At 55.1% G+C, this 20,209-nt stretch overlaps 1 protein-coding gene across 1 annotated transcript in view; it reads right to left on the reverse strand.

The window, feature by feature from the left end:
• Positions 1-6,224: 6,224 nt before the first annotated feature.
• Positions 6,225-20,209, reverse strand: part of LOC133343909 (protogenin-like) — a 113,473-nt gene continuing 99,488 nt past the window's right edge. Inside the window, 9 exon segments of the mRNA XM_061553911.1 lie at positions 6,225-6,583; positions 6,585-6,863; positions 9,400-9,426; positions 9,428-9,511; positions 10,875-11,019; positions 14,803-14,956; positions 15,206-15,388; positions 16,223-16,393; positions 19,267-19,394. Of these exon segments, the coding sequence (XP_061409895.1) occupies positions 6,368-6,583; positions 6,585-6,863; positions 9,400-9,426; positions 9,428-9,511; positions 10,875-11,019; positions 14,803-14,956; positions 15,206-15,388; positions 16,223-16,393; positions 19,267-19,394 (1,387 nt within the window). The 3' untranslated portion in view covers positions 6,225-6,367.

Below are 20,209 nucleotides of genomic sequence, written 5' to 3' on the forward strand. Positions count from 1 at the left end.
GGACTCGTCACCGTAGTTTCCCCATCTGTACGTGGGTGTATGCTGAACTTCTTTCGCACCGCACGTTGCCAACCGTACGAATCGGAGGTGCGGGTGAAGGTCAACAAACGAAGAGGGTTGCCACGCCGCGCGGGGTGCGAGGTTTCTCCGGGTGCTCTGGTTACCTCCCCACTTGTTATCATCATCATAAACACAACTCATCATTATAACACGTAGCAGGCTTTCGCGACCAATATCCATAATACAGGTTTTTTTAGGGTTAGATCGCGTAAATGTGTCGTTAAACCCGCCACCACCCGACACAACCAACTAGTAAGGTTTGTCACGTAAACAGAACGTGCCAATTCGTCACTAGTACAGCATACCGGTGTGTTGGAGAGCCAAGCCACAACATTGACAATTCGAGTACAACGTTTCGCCAGTAATTACAACTCATTGACTGAAAACGCCTTAAAGTACAAAAAAGCCAATGTGGCAGCAGCAGCAGCAAGACCCTCACGCAGAAGAGTTCTGCGACTCGGCGTGGCTCTGCTGGATGAACAATTAAAATATAAACAACAAGGTGCCATCCTTGTGGGAGTGTGCGAGCATGGGTGGAAAAAACCCAATTTTCCAGCGGCAGGCATCGGGTTTTTTCTTTAATACAATTAAACTCGATTTCGGGGAATTAAAACCTGGTTTAATGAATACGAAACTCTGATCCAAGGCTTAGGCTGCTTCCTCGTCGTCGGTGCTGCTATTATCGTACTCGGGGGGGGGGGGGGGGGCGTCGGGCACGGGGTAGTCACAGAATGCGGCGGGCAGGTTGGTCTTGATGAACACGAGCTTCTCCACAATCGTGGGCGCCAGTGAGTTCCTTAGCTTGGAATGGATGAAGCCCATCGTTGAGAAGTTGGCGAAGTGCGGTTCTGCAATTAGAACCAATTAAACCGGATTGCTTCCAATCTCAGATGATCGGGTTAAATGTAAAAAGACAATTAAACCCGATTGGAAAAACCCCGACTGTGCTGCCCTTGAGTGCGAGGCGGCATCACAACAGACTGAATGCGGCCTGAGCTCCACGCTGCCCCGTGTTGCACGCTCGTGAAGAGGGCACGAGAACGAATCTTCTGACTTCGCTTGCCACTTGCAGGCTGTGCGCAGCAAACCCCGATGGCAATCCCCACTGAAGCAGCTGGAGTCACGGTCTTACGGATGACAAACGCTCCCCACGAGGCTGCGAGTAACGATATAAGAACATCTACTTTTATTTTCTTAAAAACTTCACATTTAGCTCAGTGTTGTACAAACTGTTAAAAGAGCAGGTACTAACCAGACATGTTCATCTTACAAATACAATTTTAACATCCTGTAAAATACTGACCCATCAATGTTGTATCAACAGTAGAGGTAGCAACAGTACAACTTAAAAAAAAGAGAGAAAGAGGAATACATTCAATCTTTGGAAGCCTGATGCCGTGTGACGGCCCGTGCCTGGGCACAAACCCTGAGAACAAGCCCGCCCAAGCAGGCGAACGACTGGGCCCAGGCAGGGCCCGCACACGGCCAGGCAGACCCAGGACAGAGCACGCTGTGCCATGCAAAACCCAGCAGCGGCAGCAGCACCGTCTGCCTGTCTTGCGCAACATGCTGGCAGTGGTGGACTTTGCAGGTGGAGAATGTTAACATCTAAAATGTGGCTTCTTGTTTTTTGTTCTTTCCCCGCACCTCCGATGAGCACGGTTGGCTATGTACGGTGCGAAAGAAGTTTAACATACATACATAAACAATGCCCTTGCCTGTCATACTATGGGCATATGTTTATATACAGAATCAGTCTGTGGCTGCTACAGCTAGCTGAGGAGCCCTTACGGGTTGAAACGCCTCTGTTTTCCCATGCGGGCCTCATGTTGGTTGAAATGTTAACAAAGCAGCAATATCATAATTTATGCTGTTCAGTTTGCCCACTGAATGATGCACGCTTGAAGGGTTTTACACAGGCCTCTGTATGATATCATGTGGCATAATGTATTATTAGCCTACCATTCCATTTTCTCCAAAGTCCACCACTGGATGTTGAAAATAAAAATTTTGTCCAACAGCCCTTGCAGCTCCTTTGGTGAGGCAATAATTGGCTTTTTGCTCAGCATAATTCCGTCCATACTCGATTCGAACCAGAGGGATAAGCTCATCTTGGTTGTAAGCCTCCCCCTGCCTCCAAAAAGAAGCCTTGAACACAAATGACATCGATTGTTGATGGGGCCCAATTGGGCATCCACGAAGTCACGTGGGTGTTGTTACAGCATTCACGATACCACTGGGCCAAAAACCACTACGTACTCGGACACACGACACGTACGCTCCGTTGATGCACTGCAATTGCAATTCGATGACAATATTAACGAGGGGCGGTCAAAATGTTTCCGGAATGGAACATTACGAGTAAACACATCCACGCACAACTATTTCGCGACACGGTCACCCCGAATATCAACGCACTTGTTCTATTACGTATGGTACATGGCGACGTGGGCGGGGGGGGGGCGCATCAAAATAAAATCTAACATCTCATCGGTTCAACATTTTTACCAACTAAAAACTTCTCACTGTGAAAACGTTTTAACCACCCTTTGCGTTTTTTTTGTAGGAGTCTTCAACGCGCCTACATTTCTGATCAACGGCGATGAGCACGCGGGGATAAACACTTGTTCGGCACGGCTCGGTGGCGGTGGCCGGGATCACGCTGCCAGCGAAAAGAACGGTGGCCCCCCGCTCATGGCTCCAGTTCGAGAAGGTGCGAGAAGGTGTCGAGTAACGTGCGCGGGTGGAGACTTGGTGGGGTGATCGAAATGCAACGCGGCGGTGGCTCCATGCTGGGTGAGCGCACCGTGCAGGCCCACGCAGCCAGCCCAAGACAACGTGATCTCGCCTTGCTTTCGCATTCCAGTGAGCGACTGAAGCCACCTGCACGCTTTACTCGACAACGCAACACCCCTGGCGGACTGTGGCATGTTCAATCAGCTGGAGCTAGGAGCCAACAAGGAACAGAACCGTCAACGATCACCGCCGCTCTCCACTAGAGCCCTCTTCCTCCTAAAAACACCCCCTGCACACGAGACCTCTCAGAATGATGGTAATTGTTTTGAAAGGGTAACACTGTTTTACTTCAATCGCAAAAGCGGTGCACACAGACATCCATGACAGCAGCCATTACTTGAGTTGAGACTTCAGATCGTAATGGTTACCCACCTCGCGATTAGACAACGCAGGGCAAAGGAATTTTCACTGATGAAGGAATTTCACATGACAGCATTGTGTGCAAAACAGAGTAGGCATCGTTAATGCCAGATAATTAATTTGTAAATAGCCAAATCACCACAATTACATTTCAAATGTTGACAATGCCGCAACTGCTGAGCACAGGCCCAAACGGTCCAAAACATCAAATGGTCAGCATCAACTAGCGCAATCAAAGTTATAAAAGATAAGGGCAAACATTTCTCGAATTGAGCAGGGCAGCAAGAGCTTGGGGAAAGAGCCATTGGGAGGGAACGCCATGGCCACTTATGTCCAACCAACACTGGCGTGACATGTGGCCCATAACATCGACAGATCAAGCGCGCTTGACGAAGCTCAATTCTTCAACAGTTTGCTGTCAGGGCAGTGGCCTTCATTACGAAAGGTCTGGCAGTGGGGGGGCAATCATCGCCGCACGCAATCGACGTAGCAACTGGCAATAGACAACGCTTATATCATGTACAGGTCCTCGGTCCTGGGTCTCGGTAACAACAGTGTCCACACACTTTGAGAAATATATAACAAACGTAAAAAAAACAACAACGCAAAACACGAAATAAAGCTCACAGACGTCACACATTTAACAAGTCAATTCGCAATGCCGTTTTGAGCATTTGGAACTTGAGGTATTTGTTCATGACCTTGCCAAAACAACGCAAACTATCTTTGGCAAATATGTTAAGTGTTTCATTGTTTGTAGGTAGCAACATCATAACCTTGGTCCTGTTAACTAACAAAAAACACCGTCGTCATTTTAAAGAACATCAACGCGATTGGTTTTTTGTCGAAAGTAAAGCTGTGTAATACATTTTTGAGGGGCTAAATTAAGCCAATAGTTCTTACTTAAATACGACAGGCCTAAACAGAATAAAAAGAAAAAGCCTGGTATATTTTTGTGAAAACTTTACAATACAACACGTAAAATGTCCGAGCGAATCTTCTTAAAGCTTACTTTTTGGTATTTAAATAAAATCTTTGGTTTCCTGTAAGGTAGAACGTTGTTAAGTTAGAAATGGCTAAGGGAAGCTGGAGTTAACACTACATCTGGACTACACTACCATACGCAGACTCGACACTCTAAACGCACAGGCGGAAGAACACAGTAGTAGTTAAAAGGACATTACCCTGTCGAAACACCATACAGCAACAAGCAGCAGCAGCATGGATTCTTTGTAAAACATCTACAACTCATACTTTAGTAACTCGAAACTAACAAAAAGGGGGTCTTTCTAAGCACAAACAAGAGGTAGTAACTCGGAGTCTAGTGACTCACCTGGGTTTGTTGGGCATCAAGGGAGGGGGGGGGGGCTTTGGTTAATTCGATTCTGGGACGAGAGTTCCCAAAACCCAACCCTTCAATGGGGCCCCCTGTGCAGTGCAGCTCACAACAGCTCCCACTTGACAGATCTTCAAAACGACGTCGACGCACGTGTGCGCGCCAGCTCACACGTGCGTCGTGGGAGACATTCAACTTTCTACTCGTGGGGGGGTGGGGGGGCTGACAAAACTGGGCGGGGGAGGGGTGTTTGGGAACCGCTGTTCCGACATCTCGTATTCTTCTAACGTCATTCTAGACAACAACAACAAGAACAAAAGGAGAAAAACGAAAATAATCTCCAGTAACCCAAGCCATGGTGAGATATCAACGCTCTGAACGGACGGAACGCCCGGCGAGTCGGCCGGCGAGTGGTGGCGGCGGCGACCTCGGGGTTCCACTTCCCCTGCAGCCTCACCTCTCCTCACCCCGAGAGGGCCACTGAGCAACGCGATAAACAATAAACACACATAGATATAACACGCACGCGGTTTAGCCGAAAACTCATACAATTATGAATTATTTGGTTTGGGGTAATTTTTTGGCAGATTTTAGATTTTTTTTTTACATTTTGGAAGTTTTGGAAAAGCTCTCGGCAACAATCGCGTGATGGGTTTTGGCATCTGTCACCGTCGACGCGAGCGTCGCGTCTTCTCCCTCCAGAAGCACACAAATTATTACGTTACCGAACAACATTAACCGCCAGCCTTACTGCATGAAAACACTTTTTTTTTTAAACGGCTGCATTTGTGAACAAAGTCTACATAAAACACTCTATTGCATACGGGACGCAATGGCTTCTAGAATTTCCGACCCTAAACAGTAGGAGCAGCACCGCAGCCATGGCATCGTGAGGTAGATTTCAAAAGCAGTGGGGTCGCGTGGCTCCCGCCCCGAGGAGGCTCCATCCTCCGTCTCAATTGTCTCGCTCCCACCACGGCACGTGCAGGAGGCCGGAGCGGTTCCATCGACGCGGCGGCCGCTGCACGGCTCCCCAACGTAGACATCCTCGCTTAGCAAACGACGGTCGGGGTGCGTTGGGGCGCCGCGGGCAGGGGGCCCGATCGGCGAAACATTTCACTCAAAATGCCGCGGTCGCGCGTCGGTGCGAACGCTGCCGTGGCCTCCCGCGCACACGTGCCGCGACAGGGAACCGCGGCGGAGAGGAGGCGTCGCCTGCTCTAGGCGGAGCCGAGAGCCGTCACTGGGTCGTTGTACAGTAGGTAGTATTGCACCTCGCGGGTGGCAAGGCGCCGTGACGCGGTCGCGGCGGACCGCGACGTTTTGTTCCTGACTTGAGTCACCTGAGCGCTGCGTGAGAACAGTGCGGGTCAGGAGCCGTGGACAGTGCAGAGCCACCCAGGGAAATGCGCGCGACTTACTAAGCTAACTTTGGTTTAACAAAAATAATACGATACTTCTGAAAGGCCTCCTTTGGTGTTGTGGCTTAAATAAACTTCAGGTACAATCACTGACGGTTTCATTAACTCGCTAATCCTGCAGTGGCTTTGCACAATGCACGGTTCCCCCTGAGAGGGCGTGTAACATCTGTAGGTGTTGTCGAGTGGTCGTTCCCAACTTGTCTGCGAGTGGATGTCAACCTGAATGTTATATTTTTTTACGTTTCCTTTTTTTGTACTTTTAGGAATCCCCTCCGGAGTCACGGCAGGCGCTACAGACTCGGCGCTGGTCGGAGAGCGCAGAATCCGTGCTCGACACGCACGTGCAGCGGCGGGGGGCGGGAGCAGGCTGGGAACGACCGCTCCGGACGCTACGTCAGATGTGAGCGGCGGGCCCCACGGAGCAGGAACCCATCCACTTTGGGGCAGTCGAGGCGCCGCTGCCGCCGCTGATTTCGGGCAGCGACGCGGACATGGCCGGGCGGCCCCGAGACAGAAGCCGGGGCGATCGCTGGGGCAGACGACCGGCGCCGCCCGTCGCGGCCAGACTCCGGAGCGACGCGCCGCCCAGCGAGCGGCCTGCGTCGTCCTCAGTCGTCCGACACGCCGGCAGAGTCGTGCGACGCCTCGGAGCACAGGTGCAACACCACGTCCTCCAGCGTGGCCTGCGAGAAGCGGCCCGAGTAGCCGGGAGCCGGGGCACGCGCGCCGTCCATGGGCGACGGCTCGTGGCTCGAGCTGCAGCCGCTCGTGCTGCTGCTCTCGGCGCACGCGAGGGCCGACGACTCGCGCGACCGCTCCGGGTCCAGCGACGAGACGCCTTCGCGTGCCTCCCCCTCGGCCTCCGTGCAGAACAGCGGCCGCTGGCACATCTGCGGAGGCACCGCGACCGTTCACGGTTAGACCGGCGAGGCGGACGCGCGCCTGACCTGGTGGTGCATCGTGAGTCCAGATACGGTATTCAAATACCCCGATGAGAACCCTCGGAAGTAATAAGGTGAACAATACCGACTGGCGAGGTTTCACTGTCAGTTGAAAGCAGTCGGGCTGTCTAACATCACAGCTGGTGGACTGGCCACAGCAGGTGCAGTCATGTTCCCCCAAACGGAGAATAAAACAATCGCATGAATGCGACTGCGGCGCAGAACAACAAACAGTGGAGCGCATCGTGAACTCGTGTCCACTGTGGGTATATGGATCTCTGTGTGAGTCGACGAGTCTCCGTGTGAGTCTACGAGTCTCTGTGTGAGTCGACGAGTCTCCGTGTGAGTCTACGAGTCTCTGTGTGAGTCTACGAGTCTCTGTGTGCGTCGACGAGTCTCCGTGTGAGTCTACGAGTCTCTGTGTGAGTCGACGAGTCTCCGTGTGAGTCTACGAGTCTCCGTGTGAGTCTACGGGTTTCTGTGTGAGTCTACGAGTCTCTGTGTGAGTCTACGGGTTTCTGTGTGAGTCTACGAGTCTCTGTGTGAGTCTACGAGTCTCTGTGTGAGTCTACGAGTCTCTGTGTGAGTCGACGAGTCTCCATGTGAGTCTACGAGTCTCTGTGTGAGTCTACGAGTCTCTGTGTGAGTCTACGAGTCTCCGTGTGAGTCTACGAGTCTCTGTGTGAGTCTACGGGTTTCTGTGTGAGTCTACGAGTCTCTGTGTGAGTCTACGAGTCTCTGTGTGAGTCTACGAGTCTCTGTGTGAGTCTACGAGTCTCCGTGTGAGTCTACGAGTCTCTGTGTGAGTCTACGAGTCTCTGTGTGAGTCTACGAGTCTCTGTGTGAGTCTACGGGTCTCTGTGTGAGTCTACGGGTTTCTGTGTGAGTCTACGAGTCTCTGTGTGAGTCTACGGGTTTCTGTGTGAGTCTACGAGTCTCTGTGTGAGTCTACGAGTCTCCGTGTGAGTCTACGAGTCTCTGTGTGAGTCTACGAGTCTCTGTGTGAGTCTACGGGTTTCTGTGTGAGTCTACGAGTCTCTGTGTGAGTCTACGAGTCTCTGTGTGAGTCTACGGGTCTCTGTGTGAGTCTACGGGTCTCTGTGTGAGTCTACGGGTTTCTGTGTGAGTCTACGAGTCTCTGTGTGAGTCTACGAGTCTCCGTGTGAGTCTACGAGTCTCTGTGTGAGTCTACGAGTCTCTGTGTGAGTCTACGGGTTTCTGTGTGAGTCTACGAGTCTCTGTGTGAGTCTACGAGTCTCTGTGTGAGTCTACGGGTCTCTGTGTGAGTCTACGAGTCTCTGTGTGAGTCTACGAGTCTCTGTGTGAGTCTACGGGTCTCTGTGTGAGTCTACGAGTCTCTGTGTGAGTCTACGAGTCTCTGTGTGAGTCTACGAGTCTCTGTGTGAGTCTACGAGTCTCTGTGTGAGTCTACGGGTCTCTGTGTGAGTCGACGAGTCTCTGTGTGAGTCTACGAGTCTCTGTGTGAGTCTACGGGTCTCTGTGTGAGTCTACGAGTCTCCGTTTGGAGTCGTGTTCACTGCGGGCGTTCTCCGACGGCAGGAGTGGTATCCAATCGCGCCGTGCTCTGGAGCCAGCAGCTGGATTCGCAACATCGCGTTGTGGTGACTGCCAAATGTATGTCGGTACGAAAGGTGGAGGAGACAGAATCTGCCAGTTGAAGCAGGGCCGAGTCAGATGGGCAATTGTGCAACTGATGGATATGGTGGGAGCCCCGTGCTGACAGGGGGCCCTCTAGTGGCCAGGCGACGTGGATGCACGCCCTGGCGCAGCGGCACCACACGAGTGCCCCCTGAATGTCAGCTTCGTGGTCGAGGCGTCCCAATGCTTCTGGTAGGGGAGCCTGCGCCACCGCGGGTAGCATCTGTACCCAGGTCCTTAAACATTCACAACGACCTATTGATCTATGCTAATATTTCAGTCGGAGTGAAACTTTTTTTATACTAATTCACAAGCGAAAATAACAATTGATTCGAAGCGCACCTTTGAACCGCTCTCTCTCACACCTATGCATCTGTGTTTGATAGCAGTGGTGGAGCATTCTGTGTGGCATTCACAACAGCAACGTTCCCAACACAACGTTCCCAACGCTTGTCCCTTTTCCTTCCAGGCTTCCACCTGTCCTGGTTTTACCAGGATGTCTGCTTTTCCGGGTAGCTGTCCTAGGAAATCTTATAAGTTTACTCAGGGAAATAAATGTTCCAGTTTTGTCAGTCGTGTGATAATAACAATACCGATAAACCACTAAAAATACAATTACGTGTACTTCTCCCCTGTTGCGGTCTCGTAAAATATTCCTCTTCCCAGGATGTGTCCCGTTTTTTTTTCTACCTCCGAAGTGGCGACCCTTAAGCGCACACCTGCGCTTAGCATGGTTGCCTAGGTACGGCACGAAAGAAGTTCAACATACATCAACATGCATGTACACGCAGGACACACGGGGAAGCGACAAGCGACGTGCCAGTACCGGGAAGTCGTTTGTCTTGGCGCTGCTGCTGGCCCAGCCCGAACAGGCCTCGGCCTGCTCCTCGCCAGGCCGCCCTGGAGCCCAGGCCGTCCACAGCCAGACGTGCGTCGCCCTGCGGCAGCGAGGAGAGAGAGGACGACGTGACACGACGCGACACGACGCGGCGATTACACCACGTCTCGCTTAGGGCTCCTCAGGAGCAGCAGCAGCAGCATCAGCGCGCCTGGCCACTGCGGTTATCAGTTTTGCTCACGTTATCTCTCACCTGCGAGTGCCGATTCTCGACGCCTCGGCTGCTTACGTGTTTCAGACAGACTTAATAATTTGTTAAATATTTAGCCCCTGGGTGTGTGTTTTAAAAAGGCAATTCCTTTACCGTATGAGGTGATAGTCACTTTTATTTTGCGGTGGATGTTGGTGGATTGAGCGATGTTCGATAACTGGGTGATTCGCGGTTGTTGTTTATAGCCAAAAAACTGTTGGATCGTCCACGACATCAGTAATGTGCCAATCAGCGGGTAACTTTGAATCACGCTTTGGTTATGAATTACTTAAACCAATAATTTTCCGGTTGATTGTGGGGTAAATAAAGATTAAAACATCGATGAGTGAGATATTAAGGATTGAGAGTCATAGAGCCTCCTTCATGGAATAACAATGCTTGCTTGGCTAATTAACTACAGCGCTGTACGCGAAATCGCTGCCCTGCTATCACCAGTCCAACACCCCCGGCAACAGGGCTCACTGTGGGCGAGGCCCTCTGGCTGCCACCCACGGGAGCGGGAGGCCCGCGGCTCGGTGCCAGACGTCGCATCACAGCTGGGTATGGAGAGAGCGCGTGAACAGGGGATGGCACTCTTCCCCTCGGGTGGCTCTGACACATGGGTGCAGATTCCACATTCCCGTGGCGGGAGCCAGTCTCTCCAAACGACAGCCACCGATGGCTTCCCAGAAAATGGCAATCTATTTTCTTGACCTTGCAAAGACGGCCGGTTGAGTTGACCTTCACAATTTGGAAAATTCAGACTTAGATGCCGGGTGCCACCGCACTGCCGACACCCCTGGCAGGCCGAGAGCTTCAAGCTCTCGGCCTGCCAGGGGGTGGCCACCGTGCTCCGATGGGGCCTCCCCGCCCTGCCGCGTTCTCTCGCTAACGACGTTAACCGGCGGTGACACATCCCCAGGAGGGAGATGTAAATCACGGCGGCAAGTTGTGGCACGGCCGCCTGTATTTTAACGATGCGGGGGGGGGGGGGGGGGCGGAGAGATCATCGCCTCCATCAGCCCGTCGTCAAAACGTCTCATCAATTATTAAAACGCAGGCTGCCGTGCCTCGACTTGTCACGCGTGCTCGTATTCCCAGCCGCCTCTGCTCGTGAGATGTGGACGCGTGCAGATATGTCACAGGTCCAAGCAAACAAACAAGTAGCCGTAAGTTGATTATGAATGAGATGATAATAATATCATAAGGACACCTTGGAGTGGAGGCGCCCGCCGTGGGCAGCGGAGGACGAGGCGAGGTGAGCGGCCGTGCCAGGGCTGCCCCCTGCTCCTGCCCCCTGCTGCTGCTGCTGCTGCTGCCCCGGGAAGAGAGCGCGCTCAGCCTTGTTGTACGAGCCCCTGTGTGGAGACATCGCGCACACACACACACATCAGCCCCGTAGCGTGCCTTGTGGTATGAGCCCCTGTTTGAAGCGGGGACATTCAATATAAAAGCTCGGGATAGGGGCGGGCACAATGCAGGCAATGTAAAATACATTTCAATCAAAAGGTAGTGTAACATTCACACTGATGTTTGGAGCGTGTTCGTATCGCTATTTTCACTCATGAAATGCATTACAACAGCCTCTTCCCTATCGTGGCGGCATTCTCCGTCAGCCTGCATTTTATCCAAAAATCTCACCCCTTTGGTACCGAAAGCGAGAGGGGTCACCGTGTGGGAATCCGCCCCGCTGTGCCAGATCTCTCATCTCCCTTCCCGTCCCGTTTGAGTGACGTTTACACTGGACGCCGTGCACCGTAGAAAGCTAATGTTGTGGACGCTGAAGAGGAGGAGGGAAAATGTGCGCAGCGTGCTCCTCCACCGCGCACACGACCCGTTTCCCTCTCTTCCAGCAGCGTATGCGAAACGTCTTTGAAATGTCAACGCCACGTTTTGCCCGCCGCCAGGTTCACCGAGCGCCACTGTGCTCTCGCGCATCCAGCCTTAGAACCGGCACAGGCGTCCAGCCCCGGAGACACCCGCGGAGTGGGGACGAGCGCACGCGCGACCCCTGCCTGACCGCGCGCCTCCTTCACCTGGCGCACATTCACCGGAGCGTGCTGCGCGGCAGCACGTGTGACTTGCAAATAAACCACGGCCCGGCGAAGGAGTTTGTTTAAATTGAGATGTTTGGACAAGGGTTCACTGGGTTCTGAGAAATGTCGATAATTCACAATGTTTACGAAAGCATTTCAAGCGGAAAAAAATAATGCCATAATGTGATAATGCTGTCAAGTTATGGTGCTCCTCGCATAAGACTCACTGTATGGTGCAATTTATAATTATCGTTTTAAACAGGGAAGGTACATCAGCCACAAGGTCATTGGCATCATTGATAAGCAACATTTTTACAGAAGTTAAACTTCATCTTGGAAAACCCATGAAACCATAGGACAGTGCAATGTATGAAAATACACACATGCACACTGATCATAAAATATATAGGGGCTATACATTTACATTGGTAGCAGGGTGGGTGCAGTGGTAAACACTTGTGCCCTGCAGAAAGAAGGGCATGGGTTAGATTCCCAACATCGGATGCCTCTCTGCGTGGAGTTTGTACGTTCTCTCCCTGTTCTACATTCGTTTCCTCTGCGTTCCCTGGTTTCCTCCTATAAGCTAAAGAAACAAAAGGTAGCTAGCATTGGCCAAACATCCTAATGCCAATAAATGACCTTGCCTGTAAATGACGAAATTGGGATCACAGAGAGCAACATCGCTCTGACTGCGAATACTCGGTAGGCCCCTCAAGAGTATTGAGACTTAGGCTTCCCTGGATAAACAAGCGAAATAATAACACCGATGATGATGATACATAAACTATCCACTGACGCCTCTGAGCCCATCGCACACACGGCGCAACGGTATCTAGCGCGCAAACGATGCTAATGCAGTCGTATCACGAGCAAGAAATACCGTACAGTACATCGATGGCGAAGGGCAAATGAAGCGGTAAGGGAGTGCGGTGCGTCTCTCCGGTGACTCTCCCGTGACATGTTCCATGACACGCGGGACGGCTCCTGCTGCCCGACACCGCTGCCTCTCTGCCGAGTGGCTCTGCTGTGGATCAGCGCTGTCCCTGCTCCATCACGAGCGAGCGTCCTCAGGGCGCGCGGCTCAATTAAATCATTTTATTTATTCCCGATGATTCCGCCGGCCCGGGCGATCGACCATCGATCGCCCTCGCGGTGACGTGCGAGGGGGCCCGGCGATGTCGAGGTGTAAATCCACCCTCCACCCCTCCACCCCTCCACCCCTCCACCCCTCCACCCCTCCACCCCCCACACTCGTCCCCGGGGGGACCCTCATGCGACACTCTCCGTTGTGCAAGGTCATTACACAAGCACCCTGGAGCAGGGAGATGTTGGACAGGCGACACTACCCAGCGACAGTTTCTCCCCCGAGGTCGGCATCGTACTCGAGATCGGCGTCGTGAACAACAAAAGCTGATTCACGTGCGACGCAGAGGTGGTAGTTTTAGGACAACATTTCACAAGAAGCGGGAAAATCACCGCTGTGTCCTGCCGATTTGCCAGTTAACGAATGAGAAAGTGGAGGAAAGTGGTTGCCACTAACACGTGAATCAGCAGGCCCCACGCGCAGCCTTTACCACGATTCAGTTTCAATTCGCAACAGAACCCAGCCACTTATGCTCCACGATTATTCTGCACTGGCCTGTGACCGTCTCTCATCACGCCAGTTTCTCCACACAGAACGTCCTCTCCGCACGGCAGCCGCAACGGCACTTCCCTGACAAGGTCTTGGAAGACTCAACGTCGTTCACTTCCGTAAAGATTTCAACTCTCTTTTTTTGGTTTACGGTATGCACGGGAGGGCCACGGTTTACATCGCCGAGGGACGAGGGAAAATTTGCTGGTGGCAAATCCACGGCGACGCTCGAACGCGCCGGCGGCAGCCGTGGCTGTGACTGCGCACAGACCCCCACCCCACGGCGCAGCGGCGACGGCCGCCACGACAGCGGATTAGGAGTTTGGCGCAGAACAGGAGTTTGCGCGAGGAGCACTGCACGTGGGCGCGGCATCAGCTGGCATCGCATGGACTCGTATTGTCCGTAAAGATGACCACCGTTTACCACAGCACGCAATGGACCCAGCCTAGTAGTCACGTGTGAGTCTTGAGAAGGGCAAGTTGTCACCCTGTTCCTAGCGCCAGGCGGAGTCACTGCCACAGCAGCCAAATATCTTGTGAGAGGCGGGGGTACCAAAGTGTTTATATCCCTCATGTCACACGTACTATATGTACATTTTATGTGTAAATGATTACGAGTTAGCGTTCATAACTAATTATAAGTGATGTTCGAAGCTAAGCTTGTTCCTATATGATAGTGGGTGAATTCTATTGATTGCAATATATGATATGTCTTGATTTTGTTAAATACATTGACTTCTAAATTTCACCCAATGGGTCACGATGACCTCCATTGCACAAACCAGTCGGTGCAGGGTGTTGAACGAGCCAATTGGTCACAGAGCGAATAACGTCACAGAGTATATCGATACCACACACGTGGACATCACTTACAAACGCACATGGACACGATGATGCAGAGGCAAGCACACCGCAAACACCGTGCGACGTGTGTGGGGAGAGGGCGGGGGACGCGTGGGCTCCGGGGAGACAGCGATGTCCGTCTCGTGTTTGCTTTACCCAGGCTGCGTGTTCATTAATCGGTGATGTGGAAGCCAAAGCAATTGACTGTCCTGATGTGACTGGCAAGAGACATCACCGGGCATCACGTCCGTCGCCTCCGCCTCGTCACTCTCTGCCGCCGCCTATCGCAGTCGTTACCACTGCCACGCTCTCACTGCGAACTGGCCTCCTCCTCCTCCTCGTCACTGCTCCGCAACCGCTACGGCTGCAGCCCTTTCTCGTGGAGCCGTGAGCCCCGATTCCTCGAGCAGTCGCTAGGACGTCCCCCCTCGTCTGCACTGCAGCTGCCCTCCCCGCAGGGACGCGACGCGTCACCTCCCTCACTGCGGAAACTCCGTTTGTCAGTCCTGCGTGTGTGCGCGTGTGTGCGCGTGCGTGCGTATTGGCACTGCAGCAATGAGAAGCCTGCCCCCGGCCGCCCTCGTCGCACTGGGGCGGCGGGGTGGGCAGCAGCGGCGGCGGCGGTGTACCTGGCCTTGGTGCGGGCGAGCAGCACGATGAGGCAGAGCACGATGCAGGCGAGCGCGATGCACACGCCGATGGTGATGGCCGTGGCGGAGCCGTCGCCCGGCACGTCGCCCCCCGCCGACTCGTCCGCCCCTTCCGCCGGTGCCGAGCCTCCCCCTGCGCAGTGGCACACGGGGCGAGGCATGAAGCGCGGGGCACGGGGTAGCGAGCACGGAGAACGCGGCACGTGCGCGCGTTCAACTTCTTTTGCGCCGCACGGAGCCGACCGTGCAGGAAATGAAGCAACGGGCACGGAGGAGCACGAAGCGAGGAGCGGGAGCAAGGAACACGAACTGCGGAACAGGAACTGCGGAGCACGGAGGAGGGAGCGGGCAGCGTGGAGCGAGGTGCGGCGACAGCGCTCACCGTGCGCGTGTGAGGTTCTGGCGCCGCCGGGTTTCCGGGCGGCCCCGCCGGGCTGAGCGCGCGGGATGTGGACGCGGACGGGCGGGGAGCCGGGGCCCGGGCCGCTGGCCGTGACGGCCTCCACACGGAACACGTACACCTCGCTGGGCTGCAGGCCGTCCACGCGCGCCACACGCTCCGAGCCTGCGGCAACACCGCCACGCGCACAACGGGAAGGGGGGGGGGGTCCGGAAAATAATATTATTATTACGAATCATAAGAGTACTGTACCAGAGGTACCCAGCCGAGCCTGCAGCGCTGAGACGCTGGGTTGCAATCCAGGTTTGCCGTGCTCAATATAACTTGACCATTGCTTCCAGTCAAACAAACCCCCAGGGCCCGAACGGCAGTGGGGAGAACCCCATCCAGCAGTGGATTGACAAAAAGTGACCGTGCATGTCCTGTGTGCACGCTGGCGGCGAGCGTGGAGGAGCGTGGAGTCACAACGGCAGGGTCCTCGCGCCCCCCCCCCCTCTCTCTCACACTCGACCGGTGTCGCCGCCGTCGTTCTTGTTGTTATTCTGGGCTCGTGCGTGTCGGTCGCACGTGCGGCCCATCGTGCATTATGAATGTGGGAGGATGAGAACATCGAAATTCGCTTCTTGAGTGAAATGGAATTGAACGGTCGTGCTGCACTCGGTGTGTTCCGAGTTGTGGTGTACCCCCCCCCCCCCCGCGGTGTTTCAGTGCGAGCTTGTCCGTGTGCCACGAGCCACAGTCTCCTCCGCGCTCTGCACCACGGGGGCGCGAGGATCGCTCCGACCCGGTGATGTCGCGCGCTGTGATTTACGCGCGGCAGGCGCAATCAGCGGCTTCATGAATGGAAATGATCGTGATCGTCAAACGAGGCAGGGTGGCGGCCGTTTTCGCGGGCCTCTCTCTCACGTATGGCGGTGAGAGGTGCGTGTCCGTGCCAGCACCTCGCCCGTTACACCGCGGTGTTGCCAGCGTGCCGTGCGTCCAGTGCCCACGACGTACCGTGGGTGTGCAGCGAGCGCCACGCGCCGGCGGCCCACTCCTGCGGCGTGCCGTAGAGCACGGTGTAGCGCGTCACCGTGCCGTTGGACTCGTCCGGGGGCTGCCAGGCCACGAGCGCCGAGCGGGGGCTCACGGCCGCCACGCGCACCTCTCCCGGGCAGCCCGAGGGGCCTGCGGGGCGCACGGTCACACGATGAGCACCGCCTCGGCAGCCCGCGGGGCCCGGTCTACGCGCGTCGCTGCCCTCACGAGCGCCCATGGAGCCGCTCGCGGCTGTTGGCGGCCGAGCCGGCGGTAGAAACTTCACGGCATCGCGACGGGGGGCCGGTCTCCCCGTAGGACGATCGAAGTGGATTTTTCGTTTTGCACCGCGAGCGTGCAGACTGATGGGAGAGTCCGTGACTGCTAGTGGCGGCAATAGCGGCCTCTTAAAATGAATTAATTTAACCTGGGGAAAACACCGTGGCCCAACGCGCGTCACGTTCAATCAAATTACCGTGAAGTCAAGAGATAACGACTGAAAGGCACGAAACTTTGTCTAAAGCTCCTTAATCAATTAAGACGCCAACTCAATTAACCAGCCCGGCATCGCGCGCGACCTACAATCATTTTGCTCCGAGTCAGCGGTTCGATTCCCACGGCTAGCCCCGTAATTTCCAAGGGGAATTACCAAAATAAATGAGCCATCTATTCTAAAGCAGATGTTAAGGACCGAGCTAAAGGGTCATTAATAAGATTAGGCCACTGTGTGGCTGAAAACCAAACTCGAAAACCTAAAATTACCTGTCAATAAATTGCAAAAAGAAATAAAAGCTTGTATCAGACAAGAATGGTATCACAAGTCTCTCTCTTCGACAAGATATTTAGCATCTCTGTGTATGCTCAGCTGGTTGAATTCAGGACATCAATCACACTGCTCCAATAGCTCACGTTCAGCGCGCGCGACGAGACTAGGAACCAGTCCTGAAGGATCCAAGGCCCCAAGCTGCACGTGACTCGGTGCTTCCCCGGGTCGCTGTAGCCATCCCTCACGGCCTTGCAATGCTACAGTCCGTCTTACTCTTACATCGCAGCTAATCTCATCGCTCCGTCTCTGCAGTGCTCATCTTCGTGGTTCCCTGCTCTGGCTGCCAATCCATCAACAGTCTACGAATGCGGCGACCCGAGTTCAAGTCCCGCTTACTGGCCAACACCAGTCATCATCATCTGAACCAGTCCTGAGCTTCTCCTAAGTCGACTCAGCCTCAAATGAGTACCTGGTGTGGTGAGTAAAAAACAACGCCACTGGGGAGATAAAGGCGGCCGGGCGTGGTGCTGGCCACCCGCCCCCTCGTGTGCCGTGTTGTCCTTCATAGGTGCTCGCTAACAGCACTTGCCCCAAGACTCTGTTAAGGCTCTACGTTTAGGTATTTGCGGTTTATGCACATCCGTGCGTGGGTATGTGTGTGTGCGTCCATACGTTCCGCTATATTCCCAATCCTGCACAAGGTGACACCATCTGTCGTCGTTCCTAACAGTAAATCAGGTTACCACCACAAATCGTTGGAACGGAAACTAAATATTTAAACAGCGGCACCAGGCGCGTCGATGCCGGCTCTGGCTGACGGGCGCTCTCGCAGCCCCGGGGGCCCTCGGCCGCGGTAAACGACGACGCGGCACGACAACAAACATCCCCCGAGCGCGAGTGGAGCGCGCCGAGCCGGCCGGGCAGAACACGGCAGGCTCGCGCACGGCGCGACGGTGAGCGCCGCGTCGCCGAGCGCCACAGCGGCGGTTAACGGAGGTCGCGGTGCGGTCGCGGTGAGATCGCGGTGAGGTCGCGGTGCGATGGACGCTTGCGGGCGGTGTGCCGGGAGAGGTGTGCCGCTGGTGGGCACTGCCGTGGTGCGTCACGTGAGTGGAGATGTGTTGGTGTAATACCGTGATGGACAGTGTGACGTGGGTATTCATAATTAATGTTCACAATTATTTGTCCAGGAGAGCCATGCCGAGTCATAGGACTCTTTTTCAGAAGGGTCCTGCCGCTACATTGGGTTTTTAATCTAAGATTGATGCGGCCAATAGATGAGTGTTTATACATGCAAACCCGTGCACGTGGAGAACAACGCACACGTGCCAGGGGCAACACTCTATACCCGTACAGATGGAAACAGATGGTAATTGCTCGTTTTGCCGTACCGCCATTGCGAAGCGAGTTTCCCAACCTTTGTGTGATCCACCAACCCTTGCCTCCATAACGCTGCACGCCGCCACGCCGCCGTCTAGCGGCGTAGGTGGCGTGCAGCACCACCCTCGTGTGTGCTGCTTGGCTCTGCGACACACTCGAGCGCTGTGTTGTTGTTGTTGCGCGAGGCATTGACGACCGTCCGCGGTGGCGGCGTCAAACACTCGGAGCAACGTCGCCTTGCTCTCAGCCAGGGCCGCGGCGTCACGCCGGTGAGCGCCCCGCGACCTCGCGGGGGTGAGTGTGGGGGTGAGCGTGGGGGTGAGCGTGGGGGTGAGCGTGGGGGTGAGTGTGGGGGTGAGTGTGGGGGTGAGCGTGGGGGTGAGTGTGGGGGTGAGCGTGGGGGTGAGCGTGGGGGTGAGCGTGGGGGTGAGTGTGGGGGTGAGCGTGGGGGTGAGCGTGGGGGTGAGCGTGGGGGTGAGCGTGGGGGTGAGCGTGGGGGTGAGCGTGGGGGTGAGCGTGGGGGTGAGCGTGGGGGTGAGCGTGGGGGTGAGTGTGGGGGTGAGTGTGGGGGTGAGCGTGGGGGTGAGTGTGGGGGTGAGCGTGGGGGTGAGCGTGGGGGTGAGTGTGGGGTGAGCGTGGGGGTGAGCGTGGGGTGAGTTTGGGGGTGAGCGTGGGGGTGAGCGTGGGGGTGAGTGTGGGGGTGAGTGTGGGGGTGAGTGTGGGGGTGAGTGTGGGGGTGAGTGTGGAGGCGAGTGTGGGGGTGAGTGTGGGGGTGAGTGTGGGGGTGAGTGTAGGGGTGAGTGTGGGGGTGAGCGTGGGGGTGAGTGTGGGGGTGAGCGTGGGAGTGAGTGTGGGGGCGAGTGTGGGGGGGACGCACGCTCGGGCAGGGTGGAGTGGTACACCACGGGGCTCCAGGGGCTGAGCAGCGAGCCCAGGTGCAGGCGCACGGCGAACTCGTAGCGCGTGTCCGGCTGCAGCCCCTCCACCAGCAGCCGCTCCTCCGTGCTGCCGCGCAAAGCGGCGGCACAGAGCGGCACAAGGGGAGCAAACAACAACAACAACAGCAACACGTCACACACGCGGCGTGCACAGTACACGCAGCACGCATCCACGCAGCCTGCACTCGCAACAAGACGTCACACACGTGGCAATATACACACACGGCGCACACGTGGCATGTGTGTACACACACGTGGCATGTGTGTACACACACGTGGCATGTGTGTGTACACACGTGGCATGTGTGTACACACACGTGGCATGTGTGTACACACACGTGGCATGTGTGTACACACACGTGGCATGTGTGTACACACACGTGGCATGTGTGTACACACACGTGGCATGTGTGTACACACACGTGGCATGTGTGTACACACACGTGGCATGTGTGTACACACACGTGGCATGTGTGTACACACGTGGCATGTGTGTACACACGTGGCATGTGTGTACACACACGTGACATGTGTGTACACACGTGAAGCCTGCACAGCGTTGGCAGCGCGCGCACATCCATCGTGGCCAGGTCATCCCTCAACCTGCTCGACGTTCCAAAGTCAAGGGCAGTGAGTGCCGATAATCGTTTCTCCGTGGCTGGTCTCGCTCTCTCCGGAACTCCTATCCCCCTTCACATGTGCAGCAGCAGCAGTGGCAGCAGCGGCAGCAGCAGCAGTGGCAGCAGCGGTAGCAGCGACATCTGCCTCTGCACCTGGTGCACCAGGCTCGTAGAGCGCTTGAGGAACTTCGAGCCGGGCTCCGTGCCTCCGAGTCACAAATGATAACTCAACAAAGTGGCTTATCACGTGGACATGTATAGC

Source organism: Lethenteron reissneri, chromosome 18 (genome assembly GCF_015708825.2).
Source record: "Lethenteron reissneri isolate LAM-NWPU_2019-01 chromosome 18, ASM1570882v1, whole genome shotgun sequence".
NCBI classification, from domain to species: domain Eukaryota; kingdom Metazoa; phylum Chordata; class Hyperoartia; order Petromyzontiformes; family Petromyzontidae; genus Lethenteron; species Lethenteron reissneri.